This window comes from Myxine glutinosa, chromosome 5, assembly GCF_964187855.1.
Source record: "Myxine glutinosa chromosome 5, kmMyxGlut1.1, whole genome shotgun sequence".
NCBI classification, from domain to species: Eukaryota; Metazoa; Chordata; class Myxini; order Myxiniformes; family Myxinidae; genus Myxine; species Myxine glutinosa.
The window spans coordinates 140,602,906-140,618,489 of record NC_136265.1 but is presented as its reverse complement, the minus strand read 5'-3'; the positions used below and the strand labels follow the sequence as shown (position 1 = coordinate 140,618,489).

General features: G+C 46.6%; 1 protein-coding gene across 1 annotated transcript in view; it reads right to left on the bottom strand.

Moving 5' to 3' along the window:
- Positions 1 to 12,964: 12,964 nt before the first annotated feature.
- The window catches only part of DXO (decapping exoribonuclease), a 104,504-nt gene continuing 101,884 nt past the window's right edge, over positions 12,965 to 15,584 (bottom strand). Inside the window, exons 5-6 of the mRNA XM_068116044.2 lie at positions 14,436 to 14,530; positions 12,965 to 14,194 (exon numbers count right to left, since the gene is read on the bottom strand). Of these exons, the coding sequence (XP_067972145.2) occupies positions 14,029 to 14,194; positions 14,436 to 14,530 (261 nt within the window). The 3' untranslated portion in view covers positions 12,965 to 14,028. The remainder of the gene's footprint in view (positions 14,195 to 14,435; positions 14,531 to 15,584) is intronic.

Below are 15,584 nucleotides of genomic sequence, written 5' to 3'. Positions count from 1 at the left end.
AAAAAAAGAAAAAAGGATTCATTACTTGTATGGGATTCTTCCAAATAATAGGATCAATGATTCACATTTTCTGAGCAAATACACATCCATGAGCATCGACTTGGATTGAAAAAGGATATTAAAGAAAAAAGATTCTATAAAATAAATAAATAAATAAACCACGAATACATCCGTTGGGCCTCTGAGGCCCAATGGCTGCGTTTATGTAGGATTTTGGACGCCTGCATCTCAGGATTAAACAAGCATATCGCTTGTCTGACCCCAGCGCATCTACATGGGACGAAATATATTGTGACCAGACAGAACGCACCAGGATTTTGAGCCGTGACACGATGCTGATCACAAGTGATATTGCTGCGAGTAATGGAATCTGTTAAAAACCGATGAATACCGCACATTTGAATCTTGCCTCGGCCAAAACTATTATTCCAGACAGTGTATGTTGGTTCCTGTATTGGGTTATGAGAGCGATGATGCTTGGAACCTTTCTCCGCAATGCATAAATCAGCCGGAGGAGAGAAGGATCCTCGTGGTTGCACAAGATCTTTTGCCTTGCTCGTCACCTGCAAGTCAAGACCCCCGGGTACACAAGTCTTGCCGTGGCAGAACGCCGCGTAATCGGAGCAAATTAAATGATCACTTTACTAAACACGATGGTTCACTGTTCCTCCGACGATGAGATAGAGGCCATTGATACTGGGCTAGCGAAGGAGCTTCAGGTGCAGTCAGAAACCACAAGATCTGCCAGCAACCCTCTTATGGTTAAACTGCCAAAATCTAGGCTCTCTGCTCACCTTCACTCCTTCATTCCTCTTTTCTCCCACATCTGGAACATTCCCTTCAATCCCACTCCTCCCTACAGGTCTTTAAAACGGCTGTTCACCACCATCTTTTATCTTCCCCCATCAAAAACCTTGATATTTTCTACCCCCGTTAATTTACCCCAAATCCGCCTCTTTCAATCCCCAACTTCTTTCCTAAAATTCCTAGTTGTGAAATTCCTAGTAGTGTTCATTTGCTTTATACCGTGTACCCCTCCCTCCTCCCAAGCCCTCCCCCTTCCACCGATCTACCGACGTCCTTGTTACCTCCGCCACCAAAGGTTATGTTTTCACCCCTGTCTGTCCGTTGTGAACAAAATATCTCAAAAAGTTGTGGACGGATTCGGACGAAATTTGGCAGAGATGTAGCGTTCGCGACAAGGACGAAATGATTAGATTTTGGTGAAGATCCGGATTAGGATCCGGCTACTAGAATGTTTAAAGTGACTCTTCACCATTGGGAGATAGGGCCAAAAAGGATACATAGCAGGTTATCTCAAAAAGTTTTGGATGGATTTGGATGAAACTTGGTGGACCGGTTGGGTGTCTGACAAGGACAAATATATTTGATCTTGGTGTAAATTTGAATATGGATTCGGATATGAGAATTATTAAATTTCTTAAGTGATTCTTCACCATTGGGAGATCGGGCCAAAAATGATACACAGCAGGCTCAAAAATCTCAAAGTTATGGACGGATTTGGAGTAAACTTGGTGGACAGGTTGTGTGTGTGACAAGGAAGAAGCGATTCCATTTGGGTGAAGATCTGAATACAGATTCCGATATGAAAATTATTTAATTTTTGACGAAATTTTGATTCTTCACCATTGAGTGATATGGCCAACCAGGCGGATGTATGCTCTCTACTGAGTGACGTTCTCGTTCTCTGCTTGTGTGCTTCCCTCTCTCCCCCTCTTGTCTCCCGCTCCCTTCATTGTATGTTTTATGTGTCTGTGCATGTTTTCATGTTCAATGTGTCAGCTCATTACACGAGCCTTGATTTTGTATACAAAAAAAAGAAAAGAAGAACATGGCGTTGTCATTCCATCAATCATCTCTCCCGGTGCCTTCATTTAGATGGCAGGTGGCAATAACGATATCAATGAGACTTTAGATGGAGACACGACACATGCCACTGCTGCTATGTTGTACCAGAGGACAACTTGGTGCCCTTCCAGAGCGGACACCACTAGCTCACCATTCTCAGAGAAACATCTCTCAATAGTCCAATGACGATGCAAACTATGCACAAGTTCAGCACCCATGGTAAAAGACCCAATGACAAATGTTGTTGGCAAGGCATGTAAAGACCACTTACAGTGGTGACCGGTCTCAGAATCTCCAGGCAGTCTTATGGGCCTGGCATGGGCTCTTTGCAGGATTTGTCAAACTATATGTTTTCACGTTAACAATCAGATAATGAAGCAATGTAAAAAAAATGATAAGAAAAAAAAGAAAAAAAAAGAAAAAGATATGTAATGCTCAAAGTGTTATTTAGTTAAAGTAAGTGCAACACAAGAACTGAAAGATGGAGCTAAATCCATGTCCCACACCAACCCCATAAGATGATAGACGCCCCAAAACAACCTGATTCATTTATGATCAACAACAGCATCATGTAGCATCGTGCTATTCTGTTACATTTGCACTTCAGTTATGTTGGATTACTAGCAATATTGACCAGTATGACGTCATCGCCCCAATTTCAAACACTTTTTGAGAGCCGACCCCCAGCCCGTGCAGAAAAAAGATATTTACCACAATCGGGAAAGACACCCATCCCTGGAAATGTTCCACAAGGGTTGCCCGAACAGAATATGCCACCAAACCTTGTACGTGGTGTGGGGTGAGCGAGACCTTTTTTTGTTTGTACGCAGGCCTTGCTCCTGGACCACAGAGACAGACAGACAGACACGGGTTAAAACATAACCTACTACCACATTCGGTACCGGAGGTACTAAGGAGGAATCTACTTCCCCTCTAATTTCCCCCATATATCCCGAACCCGATACTCCCCACTTCATTTCCTCTCTCCTGCCATTCCTTCTGTTAACTTGAATCTTCTCAATTCGATGCCATCCTGTGAGTCCCTAACAAGCAGATGTCTCCTTCACGAGTGAAGAAGTTCAGGTTCCTGATTGGAAGGAAACTTCCCAATGAAAATGTGCCATGAGTGGGACCATAATGAAGGGCCTGACACAATCAGGTTTGGCTCACGAGGCCGATTTAAGAAGCGGGAAAGGTTTGAAAAGGGCAGGAATAAATGAGGTGCGCAGGTCACCGGCAGCACACCATCGGAGAGGTGATGACAGGCGACATTTACCTGCGGAGCGTTCCGAGAGGAACCCGATTTCGCCACCACAGCCAAGGAACAAAGCCCTGACCTTCCATCTTGGGGGGCACGTTAACCCGAGACAGATCCGATAAACGATGCACTTGCTCGTACATCCGGAGGGTGGTTGGGGGAGGGGGGGGGCTGCGACAGGCTGAGGGGGAAGGGAGGGGGGGCTGCGATGGCCTGCGTGGGGGCTGCCATTACTTGGGTGGGGGCTGCGATGGCCGGGAGGAGGGGTTGCGATGGTCTGGGTGGGGGCTGCGATGGCCTGGGCCCTGGGTGGGGGCTGCGATGGCCTGGGTGGGGGTTGCGATGGCCTGGGTGGGGGCTGCGATGGCCTGGGTGGGGGTTGCGATGGCGTAGGTGGGGGCTGCGATGCCGGGAGGGGGGGCTGCGATGCCGGGAGGGGGGCTGCGATGGCCTGGGTGGGGGCTGCCATGGCCTGGGTGGGGGTTGCGATGCCCTGAGTGGGGGTTGCGATGGCCTAGGTGGGGGCTGCGATGCCGGGAGGGGGGGCTGCGTTGGTCTGGGTGGGGGCTGTGTTGGCCTGGGTGGGGGCTGCCATGGCCTGGATGGGGGCTGCCATGGCCTGGATGGGGGGTTGCGATGGCTGGGGGAGGGGGTTCCGATGGCCGGGGGAGGGCTGTGATGACCTGGTTTGGGGGTTGTGATGGCCGGGGGAGGGCTGTGATGACCTGGGTTTGGGGTTGCGATGGCCGGGGGAGGGGGTTGCGATGGCCGGGGGAGGGCCGTGGTGGGCTGGGTAGGGGGCTGCGATGGCCGGGGGAGGGCTGTGATGACCTGGGTTGGGGATTGCGATGGCCAGGGGCAGGCTGTGATGACCTGGGTTTGGGGTTGCGATGGCTGGGGGAGGGCTGTGATGGCCTGGGTTTGGGGCTGCGATGGCTGCTTGCATCGCTGGGATGCTTCCACGACACGTGCTCCATACCAGCTGTGACTAGCATGGCATAACGATCGCAGTGATCTTCGATCAACTCGAATATTCGAGAAGAATCCGTGGGAAGACTTCAGTCCTCCGATGGTCTGAAGAAAACGACAAACCAGGTGTGTTGGGTTACCAAGCAGCTTGCTAGCCCTTGGCAAGCCAGCCGTTCCTTATTAACTGTTTCAAACTGTTCTTATCAATGATTGCTTTATTGAGTGTTTGAGCCACTTGACGAACGCTCCACAAGAAACTTGGTAACTGAACACACCCCAGGTTCTCTCTGTCCCTCTCGGTGAGCTTGTGATGTGAAATTGCGTTTAATCCAAGAAAGATAAATAAATGTGGCCTCCTGTCGATTGGCCCCTGCCAAGCTTATTTATGGACCCACTGGGCATGGGTACCACTGGGTATGGGGGTGGAGGGGTTTTGCATGTTTGTGGATCTTTAATAATTAGGATGAAAAGTAGAAATAACAATAAAAGTATGAAATGCACGTTTCAATATTACTGGTAGAGTACCAACCCTCTGGGTGGGTAGAGTAGTGTTCGCTTGCACATTGCTTGCTGAAAAAAAAGCATAGCCTGTGTTTTGCAAAAAGACACTTTTGATGCTTGTGTGGTACCTGTTTAAAGGTGTCTCAAGGGTGTAGAGGTCTTAGGGGCATTACAAAAGGTTAAGGGGTCCAAAAGGGTGTCCATATAGGGGCTTAAGAGTATTTTCCAATTGTAGTTGGGGTATAAAGAGGTCTAGGTACCTTATAGGGTCAAAGCGGTCTTAAGGGATGTAAGGGGGTAAGGTATGGGGTGTAAGGAGGTGCCTATGGGGTGTAAGGAGTGAAAGCTGTCGAAAGGGATCTCATATGGTCTCAAGTGCCTAAGGGGTCTTAAGGGTCTTAAGGTTCTAAAAGGTCTGAAGGGGATGTTCCAAGAGTCGTTGGATCTAACGGGGTCATTGGGTCTGAAGAGTCCAAAGGGGTCTCGGTAATCTAAAGGGTCTAAAGGTTTAAAAGGTCTGTTCCAACATTACGTAATTAATAGATGTAGCCACGGTACAACTGACGTTCAAACACAGAACATAATGAAGAGAGATAAGTACGTAGTGTAACTTTTTCCAGACAGAGATGAATGGCTTTTTACAGATTATGAGTACAGTATACATAACAGGGGCATGTATCTGACCATTTAGTTGGTTGTCCTATCGTTTTGAATCCGACTACGGCCATTGTTGCTAACATAATGAAGCACCTCTCTTAATCGTTTGCTCATTTTGCCCAATGGCAAGGCGAGCGGCAGGCAAAGAGGTCGATACGGAACGACGAGCTCGGAAAGCAATAGCAAGCCGCTTGCTAACAGAACACATCCCAGCCTTTCATCCCTTGCTCCGCTTGCAACGTGGTTGATCGATCCCTTGCTAAGTTGATGTGACGGCTCTGAGGAACCCAGCACATCCGTCGGGGAGGTTGCATGAGCGACAGCCCGTGGCTCCTGAAGGGTGTGACGCATCGCCCACGACTGCTGTGACTGGTGCGCTTGCGCTCTGATCTTTATTTGGTGACGCCCTTGGGTGGTGCCACGTGCCAGACACCAGCAGCCGTGAGGTCCACACCGACGACTCCCCAGGGCAGAGAGGTACGGCTGCTCTCTGCTCACCTTCCTCGTGCACGGCGGCTCATCCCCCACAGTGCGACTCAGCGCAACGACCGCCCAGCAGAATGTCCCCGGTCTCCAGATCGCACACTGCCACCAAGAGTGAGCACTACCAACCGTAGGGAGATGACAAAAATGAAGACGGTGATCAGACGAAGACTCAGGCAGAGACAAAAATCTACCCATGCAGACCATGATGCAGAGTCCAAGAAGACAGCTGATAGGACCAAGAGCAGCCAAGCACACAGAGATCTAGACAAGCATCAGAGTACATGATTACATGGCCTTCTATCCCTATCCCCCTGGCATGAAACTCTGTCCATCTTTCTCTCCTGATCCGCAAATTTGCATATCAAGCTGCTCTCATTGGCGGTTGGCTCGAGGGGCGCATGTTGTTGCTGTCCTTGCATTATTGGCCATGGCGCAACAAGTCCGTTGGACTTCACCCAATTATTGGTTCTGGTTCTTGAGTAAAGTATCGTTCTTCATCAGCGGTTATATCCCACGGTGCTACGTTGGCAAATCAGCCGGTTCATGGAAAGAGAAAAAGGAAGATGCAAGACAGACTCGGAAAAGGCACATTATGGCAGGGAAGACCATCTATCTAATACATACGCAACGCATTTCTATCCACATGTAATGAGATACACTTAACTAAACGGATACTTAAGAAATAACTAACGTTACATTAAAGATTCATTATTTAACACCTAGAAGTCATAACCGCAATAATGTGACAGGATGTAAAATGTCATGAGTAACACGAACACATTCGACACTCCAGCTCACCAAGTTTCAATCTTGTTTATCCTTTTACGTGCAACGAGAACGTCTTCAAGGATGTGGTGACCTTCATTGCCACTTGTTGGCAATTTGTCATCTCAAGTGTGATAGTCATGAGCCTCGTCAAGGGCACAGTAAAGCCGGGATGTTCCAGGGATATTTACCAATGGAAGCATGGATGATAATGAGCTTCTTAAAAGGGATTGCATGCATGCTGAGTTTTAAAATATTCCGACAAATTATCGCAGGGGCTAAACATAAAGGCAGGCCGTAATAATAGTCGTCACCATGGCAGAAGAAGACAAAGAATAGTCAAGGAGATAACAATTATCGAAAATTTTATTTATTTATGGTTGCCCTTTGTAGCCGGAGACAGCTGGACACAGGAGACTTGCGAACACCTGCACGCTTTGTGCTTGTTTAGTGTTTAGGAGCTGCAACCAGCACAACAGACACTCCTGAGATAGCAAGCAGTGAAACCTGGGATCAAGTGATAGCCAAGGACTAGCTAGACCCCTTTGTAGTCAGTACAGGCAGGAATTTTCACAAACATGGATGCCTCGCACTGCATGTGAAGCACCAGGGCCGAACTCTTGGCTAAACGGTTAACCTACACTCATTTGTTTCTCTTCTTCCCACCTGTGGAACCAATTTACACATCCTCTTCAATGTCATTCTTCCCTCAAGGTGCTCAAGACAGCTGATCACCACCATTTCAGATCATCCCTCATCCAAAACCATATTTTCTCCCCTCGTGGACCCTCACTCCCCCCCAATCCCTCTTCTATCCAAATTTCCAGTTTTCCCTTCTTTTTATTTCCATCTGTATCCATCTTGTCCACCCCATGCATCATCTCCTGCCCTCTATTCCTCCCCACACCTTTGTTTGTCCAGGTCAACGTCTATCTTGGCCTTCTACTCTGCTGTTGGTGTTTCCCCCCTTTATTATGTCCTTATTCGTTCAGTGCAGTAGCTCTTGATGAGCCTCGACTATGTATTTCCTGCTTACCTTCCTAAAGTCCAGATTGGTTGCCCACCTACATTCATACGCTTGCATTGTATTGTCCTCCTAACCTAAAGTGAAGAGTCGGTGAGCATTTACCGGTACCATGTCCAAATTCCTGCCCTAACCAGCAGGAGCGTTGCATCGGCGGCACAGCCGCACTCCCGGCAACAGTGCAAACCAGCATCCACAGGCTGCACATAAAATGATGATGTCCTCTTCAATAAATCTTTCATATGCCACCCATCCCATCACTTTCAAATGTGCCGCCCACTCATGTGCTCACCCATGTATAACCATGATCTCTCCCACACGTGCTGATTATCTCCCATTCTGTTCCTCTCTGGGACATTGATCGTCGGACATTGATTGTCACTCAGCTTCTCCATAAGTACAGACCCCTGTTTAAAATAAAACAATTAAAATTTTTGGGTAAAATGAATGAATGATCGTTTTAAGGCCATTTTTCCCTGCTAGAGCAGGGTTTAGCCTTGCAGGCTCCATGACCTCATGGGTCCCTGTTTGAGGCAATGTGTTTACGGCCGGATGCCCTTCCTGACGCCAACCCTTAGTTGCCTCTTACGATGCGCAGGGATACGGTGTACCTATCGGGGTACACACACCGGGATCAAAAGGGAAGGTGTTATCAAAAGGAAAAAGGTGTTATTCATAATTGGAAAGCCATTTCTTCCTTACGAGTGGGCACGGTGCACACCCGTTTTAAGTATTTGCACGTGTATAAAGTACATATTTTATTGTCCGGTTTAGAAGGATTTTCCCTTTTCAAAAGTTTTCAGAGCCAAAAGCTTAATTTCAATGGTGGCAAGAAATTATTTTCCATTGATGGAAAAAAAAGTGACTGGCTGGAAACAGTGGGCCCTATATAAGGAACGAGCTGAAGTACTCAAGTTGCCCGGGGAAATTCAATAAAGTACAACAATAATAAAATTAGTGTTTAGACAAGATATCACGACAACCTCAACATAAGATCTTCACAATACATATTACTCGATCACTCCTGGGGAAAATAAAAACTCCAGGCAGTGTACAAGCACAAGACCCCGATGGAGACCTGAAGGCCGCTTATCCGATTTTATCTGGGGGTAATTATTTATTTTTTAAAATCCAAACATAGACGAGACCTTCCACTGGATGAAAGAGGGCCATGCAAAGTTTGGCTGCACTAGTTCTTGCAGGGTCCAAATGCATTCACAAACAAACAAGAAAGGCATCGTGCCGAGTACAAAATCCCCAAAAAACAAATTTCCCCTCAAAAATAATTGGTAGTTCAATTCAATGCCAAATATGCAAATCCTCTTGAAATTTCAAGTCAATCGGATAGAAATTGAGGATTTTAGAAATTTGACAAAGTTGTTGGCCAAGGCCTATGTTGACCTTTTTACCTCAAATTCAGGAAGGCGGTGGTTCAAATCCTAGCCGAGTCATTCCAAAGACTCAAAAACGGTACATGCTGCTTCCTTGCTTGACGCTCAGTACTCAGAGGATAGAGCATGGACAAACCCCGTGTGTTGGCATCTGATGATGGAGGGGAGGGGAGGATTTCTCCCCATTCACCCTGCGGATTTCAGAGAGAAAAGTGACAAACAAGATGGAGCCGCAAGTACCCAAAGCACCATGGAAAGTTACATCACTTCCTCCTCCCTGAGTTCACCAGCTGCCTTTGTCTTAAGTCAAATCCAATATTATCCCATGTATTTGTGTGTGTGTGCGTGCGTATGTGTGTGTGTGCGTATGTGTGTGTGTGTGTGTGTGTGTGTGTGTGTGTGTGTGTGTGTGCGTGCGTGCGTGCTATGTGTTACAGCCCCTCCATGAGCCTCACACCTACGAGCCTCAAAAAACGATGTGCAAAAGGGAACTGCAGAGTGAATTCTATTCAATGTGAAATGTAGAATGTTTTGTGCTGGGGTGGGGGGGTGGAGGGACAATGGCACGAAGGTATTCACATACCATATCCTGCAGCAAAGAGCAGCACTACAGAGAAGCTGTATTTATTATTTTTATTTTTTTTGGAGAGGGGACTGGGAGTAAAATAAATTTCATACAATGACCAGTCCACAGACCATATTCGTTTGTTATAACGCAACTACTAAATAGAAAAGGACTAACATCAGGTGCAGAAAATTTAAAAGACGGATGCAAAAATGGACAAAATGAACCACGGGCTGCAAGACCGATCACCTCATCCAACATCACAAAACACCAAGCGAAGTTAAGGATCTCATTTTGACCGATCCATGAATTTTCTGTATGTCATGTCGTTTCAGAAGTCAACATTAGCATTGTGTTTCTCATTCAAGACAAGTTAGCTATAGCTTATAAAGAAAGGACCAAGTTTAACTTTAACTATCCTCGTATAATCATCAAATCGGATCAATACAAGGTCGGGCTGGCAGTATTTGACCTGGAGGTACGCGCACACATCTGAGCTTGGATTTGAATCTGACCTCGCCATGAACCATCATCCTGGTGTTTCACAGGCAAGGCGAGGCATCAATGTGTGCACCATCCATCAGAGGGACGTCATAAACTTGGCGACCCGTCTGCTGGCATTAGTTGGTGGACGTTAGATCCCACCGTGTCTTTTACGAAGAGCAGGCGAGGTATCTCCAGCACCCTGAACAAATTACAAACTCCAGCTCTAACCTACAGTGAGAACTGCATCAGTGGCACAGCTACACTCCAGGCAATGATGCAACCAAATGATGCAACCAATTGGCTGCATACAAAATTTAATGAATGAATGAATGCAAGGTCATCTCAGAGAAATCAACAACCTGCCAATAAAATCAATCACGGTCAAATAACACGCTGCAGTGTCTATCGGCAAGTTCACAAACAACCTGGAACTTTGCTTTCACATCAGCTTCCACCACATCTGCAGATTCCAAAAACCTAGCGCTATCTAAAACCAGATGAGACGATCTAAAACCAGATGAGACGATCTAAAACCAGATGAGACGATCTAAAACCAGACGGAAACGAAGAACCTCAAAAATGTAAACCCTCCGAGTGAGTATTGGAAGTCGAGGAATAAATGTGGACAAAGAAGAACCCGGTTAGAAAAGCCGTGGCAGCATTGCCACCACCCCATCCCATCCAATGCCTCTCCACCAAAAAAATCTTCAGAAATAACAATAATAATAATAATAACAATAATAATAATAGTAGTAAAACAAGTGCTTAATGGCTCATTTCAAGACGCCTCGAACAATTGTTCGAAAAGTTTACTGGACAAACCCGCAAGAAACTAACTACTTGCAGAGGCGAGAATGAAATAAAATAAAGTAAGAGAAAAAAGCATTTCATGGTTTCATGAAGTGCACGTACAAAGGATGATCCGAATCGAATTCATAACAGCACCACAGCTAAGGGATTATAGAACATTCTTCCTCTCCAATTTCACCCGTCCCACTTAACGGGCTTGGAGTAATGCGTTATAACGATCAGCTTTTTAAAATCCTTTACCGAGCACACGTTACACATCTGGCAATATGCACTTTAAAACTTCACGACACAGACTTTGTACACAAACCTCAAATACTCAGTATTTTGTTGTTGAGAAGAAAAGGAAAAAGAAAAAAAGAAAAGAAAAAAAAGAATAAATTTAATTTACAAGGGGGGAAAAACATTTTATCTGTGCAACAGGACTATTTTTTGTCTTTAACGCCATAAAATACGTGCAGTTTCACACCATTCAGCAACCTTGGTTCAAAAGTGTGTGCGTCCAGAGGGGCGAGGGAAGGGAGGGAGGAGGGAGGAGTGTAGAGGGAGAAAACGACTAAAAGAAACGAACAAAATCTATTTCTGCACAATTCACACAAAACACAAGTTCACTGTTACTCGTCACAAAGCAGGGCAAACTTCAACAATCTCCAACGCCGAACCACGTCAAGACAGATCTCTCGAGTTCTACAAAATGCTCCTTACCAAGCATTCCAAAAAAATTACAAACATTTTTTTTTTTTTTTTTCATTCCACTCTCCCAGTTCCGGACGATTGGACAAAACCCACTTTGGAACTGTTTTGGGAAAATACCGAAAATATTCAGATTTGTCAGTGAAAGTGGCACGTCATCGATCATGCAAAGGTTTCAATTGTATAAGTTCTCTCTGTCTCTGTCTCTCTCTCTACCCCACCTCTCTCTCTCTCTCCATCAACACCCCCCCCCCCTCTCACTCTGTCGCCATCTACCCCCCCCCCTCTCTCTCCATCTACCCCCCTCTCTTGCTCTCTCTCAATCTACCCCCCTCTTCCGCTCTCTCCATCTACACCCTCTCTCGCTCTCTCTCCATCTACCCCCCTCTCTCGCTCTCTCTCCATCTACCCCTCTCTCTCCATCTACCCCCCTCTCTCGCTCTCTCTCCATCTACCACCCTCTCTCTCTCCATCTACCCCCCTCTCTCGCTCTCTCTCCATGTACCCCCCTCTCTCGCTCTCTCTCCATCTACCACCCTCTCTCGCTCTCTCTCCACCTACCCCCCTCTCTCTCTCTCTCTCTCTCTCCACCTACCCCCCTCTCTCGCTCTCTCTCTCTCCATCTACCCCCCTCTCTCGCTCTCTCTCCATCTACCCCCTCTCTCGCTCTCTCTCTCTCCATCTACCCCCCTCTCTCTCTCTCCATCTACCCCCCCCCTCTCTCTCTCTCTCCATCTACCCCCCCCCTCTCTCTCTCTCTCCATCTACCCCCCTCTCTCTCTCTCCATCTACTCCCCCCTCTCTCTCTCTCCATCTACCACCCTCTCTCTCTCTCCATCTACCCCCCTCTCTCTCTCTCCATCTACCCCCCTCTCTCTCTCTCCATCTACCCCCCCCCCTCTCTCTCTCTCTCCATCTACCCCCCTCTCTCTCTCTCCATCTACTCCCCTCTCTCTCTCTCTCCATCTACCACCCTCTCTCTCTCTCCATCTACCCCCCTCTCTCTCTCTCTCACCATCTATGTCCCTCTCTCGCTCTCTCTCCATCTACCTCCCTCTCTCGCTCTCTCTCCATCTAGCCCCTCCCCCTCTCTCTCCATCTACCCCCCCCCTCCTCTCTCTCTCTCCATCTACCCCCCTCTCTCTCTCCATCTATCCCCCTCTCTCTCTCTCCATCTACCCCCCCCCCCAGTCTCTCTCTCTCCATCTACCCACCCCCTCTCTCCATCTACCCACCCCCTCTCTCTCTCCATCTACCCCCCCCCCCCTCTCTCTCTCCCCATCTACCCCTCTCCCTCTCTCCATCTACCCTCTCCCTCTCTCTCTCTCTCCATCTACCCCTCTCCCTCTCAATCTACCCCCCTCTCTCTCTCTCACCATCCCCCCTCTCTCTCCATCTTCCTATCTGCCCCCATCTCCATCCCACTCTCTCTCTCTTACTCAGTGACCACTCCCTCTCATTCAGTCAGCCCCCCCACTTCCCCCCCTTCCGCTCTCACTTTCCCACCCCTTGTTTCTCTCTATATCAGTCCCTCTCTCCTTCCCTCTCCCCAGGATCCTCAAACAATCCCAGAGTGCATCCAGACCCAACAAGGACATTGAAAGCGTTTCCCAACACTTTTTCAAAGGGTTTAGCCAAATCACTTTTCCATCATGCAAATTACATGAATAAAAATGAATGATCGGTTTTAAGGCCACTTTTCCCCGCCAGAGCGGGGGTTAGCCTTGCGGGCCCCATGACAATCATGGTTCCCTGTTTGAGGCAATGTTTTTATGGCCGGATGCCCTTCCTGACGCCAACCCTTGGTCACGCTCTTATGATGCGCAGGGATATGGTGTACCTATTCTAAATCGGGGTACACACCGGGATCATTCATCCCATGCAAGCTGGTACTCAATTTGCCGACCTCGGAAGGATGACAGGCTGAGTCAACCCCCCTGGCGTTAATTCAGCGATCGACCGGGATTCGAACCCAGGATCCTAGGATCCCAAGCCGGCACCCTAACCGCTAAGCCAACACCTAACACCGAAACACATTCAAACACGTTTTAAAAGGTTTACGACAAAACATCACGAAAGGTAATTAATATTTTAAAAATTATCTCATCAGTTAATAAACGAAACAAATGCTTGTCAGTACAGCAGAGTTATTTTACACTTCTCTGGAAGCAATGACGTTGGTAACACCACCATGAAACAGAATCCGCACGCGTCAAGCTGTGGTTAAGAACATTTGCCAAGGATCCGCAACTACGTGATCCAAACGTTTGGCGAATTGAACACCAAAAAAAAAACAACTAATAAGCCGATGTGAAAAAACCTGGTAGGATGCTCGTGGTGATAAATATGTCATTAAAGCTGAGAAAACTTCGGTAATTCGACTCCTTAGCATTTGAAGATATCTTCTGAATCCATCCTATTAAAAAAATGAAAGAAACCACTAATATCGAGTTTAACAGGGAAGCATCCACGACAAAATTTATCGTCGAGAGCAAAACAGACCACAATCGGGAGGAAATAAAAGGCGTTGGAAACAGTAGACTTTTAGTGTGTGATGTCAAACAATTGGGCTGTCGGGAGCGGTCGACTGTCCCATCGTGCCTGGTTTGGGAAGGTCTCGAAATTGCTCGATGTACCAGTCGGGTAAAAAAGTTTGTTCGGAGTTTTCATAAACTCGGTAGGTGACATCTGCACCAGGTTCCCAACTGAACAGGTACACCACCCTACAAGGTGACAAGAACGACATGTTAGCCATCCCCAACATAAAAATGCGGCCAAAAGGACAGCATGAAAGGGAGGTGTCATGACATAGCAACTTCCTCAAATCCAAATTACTGCAGCCTCATCTCAAACAAAGTCCCACAATACCCCTCCCCGCTCCCCCACCCTTTCACACAAGCAGACAAAATTAAAGCAACAATTGTAAAGACTCAAAAGTGCATCTCAAGGGGTTCAAATAATTACTTTGAGTCATCGCGGGTCACAACTTCCTTGAGGAAGCTCAGAAATGCCTCACAGAAGTTTAAGGAGACCGCAGCGTTCCACATTTTCTCTTCACTCTGTACACACACAAGTGAAGCAGATTATTACGACTCGTAACCTTCACTGTGTTTTTACCTTAATGATGCAAATAATTACAGCATGTTAGCTATTAAGACAATATTATCTGCCTTCCACTTCCTCATGATTGTCTTTACTGTGCTCCAAGGGATATTCAAGGCCTTTGAAAATTTTATACCCATTCCCTGATCTGTGCCTTTCCACAACTTTATCCCAGAGATCTTTTGAAAGCTCCTTGGTGCTCATGGTTGAGTCTTTGATGTGAAATGCACTACCCAGCAGAGGACACTACAGGAACAGCTCATTACCTCGGCCAAAGGTGGATGGAGGTTATGTTTTCACCACTGTCTGTCTGTTTGTCCGTTTGTGAACAAAATATCTCAAAAGGTTGCAGATGGATTTGGGCGAAATTTGGCAAAGAGGTAGCATATGTGACAAGGACGAAATTATTCGATTTTGGTGAAAATCCGGATTCGGATCTGGCTACTAGAATTTTCAAAGTGATTATTCACCATTGATTATTCACCATTGGGAGATTGGGCCAAAAACGACACAAAGCAGGATATCTCAAAAAGTTGTGGATGGATTTGGACGAAACTTGTTGGACCGGTGGTTTGGGTGTCTGACAAGGACGATTTGATTTTGGTGAAGATCTAAATATGGATTCGGATATGAGACTTGTTTAATTTTTTAAGTGATTCTTCACAATTGGGAGATGGGACCAAAAACAATACATAGCAGGATATCTCAAAAACTTATGGATGGATTTGGACGAAACTTGTTGGACAGGTCGGGTGTGTGACAAGGAAGAATCAATTCAATTTTGGTGAACATCTGAATATAGATTCGGATATGAGAATTATTTAATTTTTGACGAAATTTTGATTCTTCAACATTGAGTGATATGGCCAACCAGGCAGAGGTATGACACGGATCCAGCTCGTATAATTTTTCATTTAATTCTGAAATAATCAGAATCACGATTTAACACAGGTGGAGGCCAATTAACCAGGTGTCTGATTTTGAATGTCATTCGTTACACCTGAGCTAATT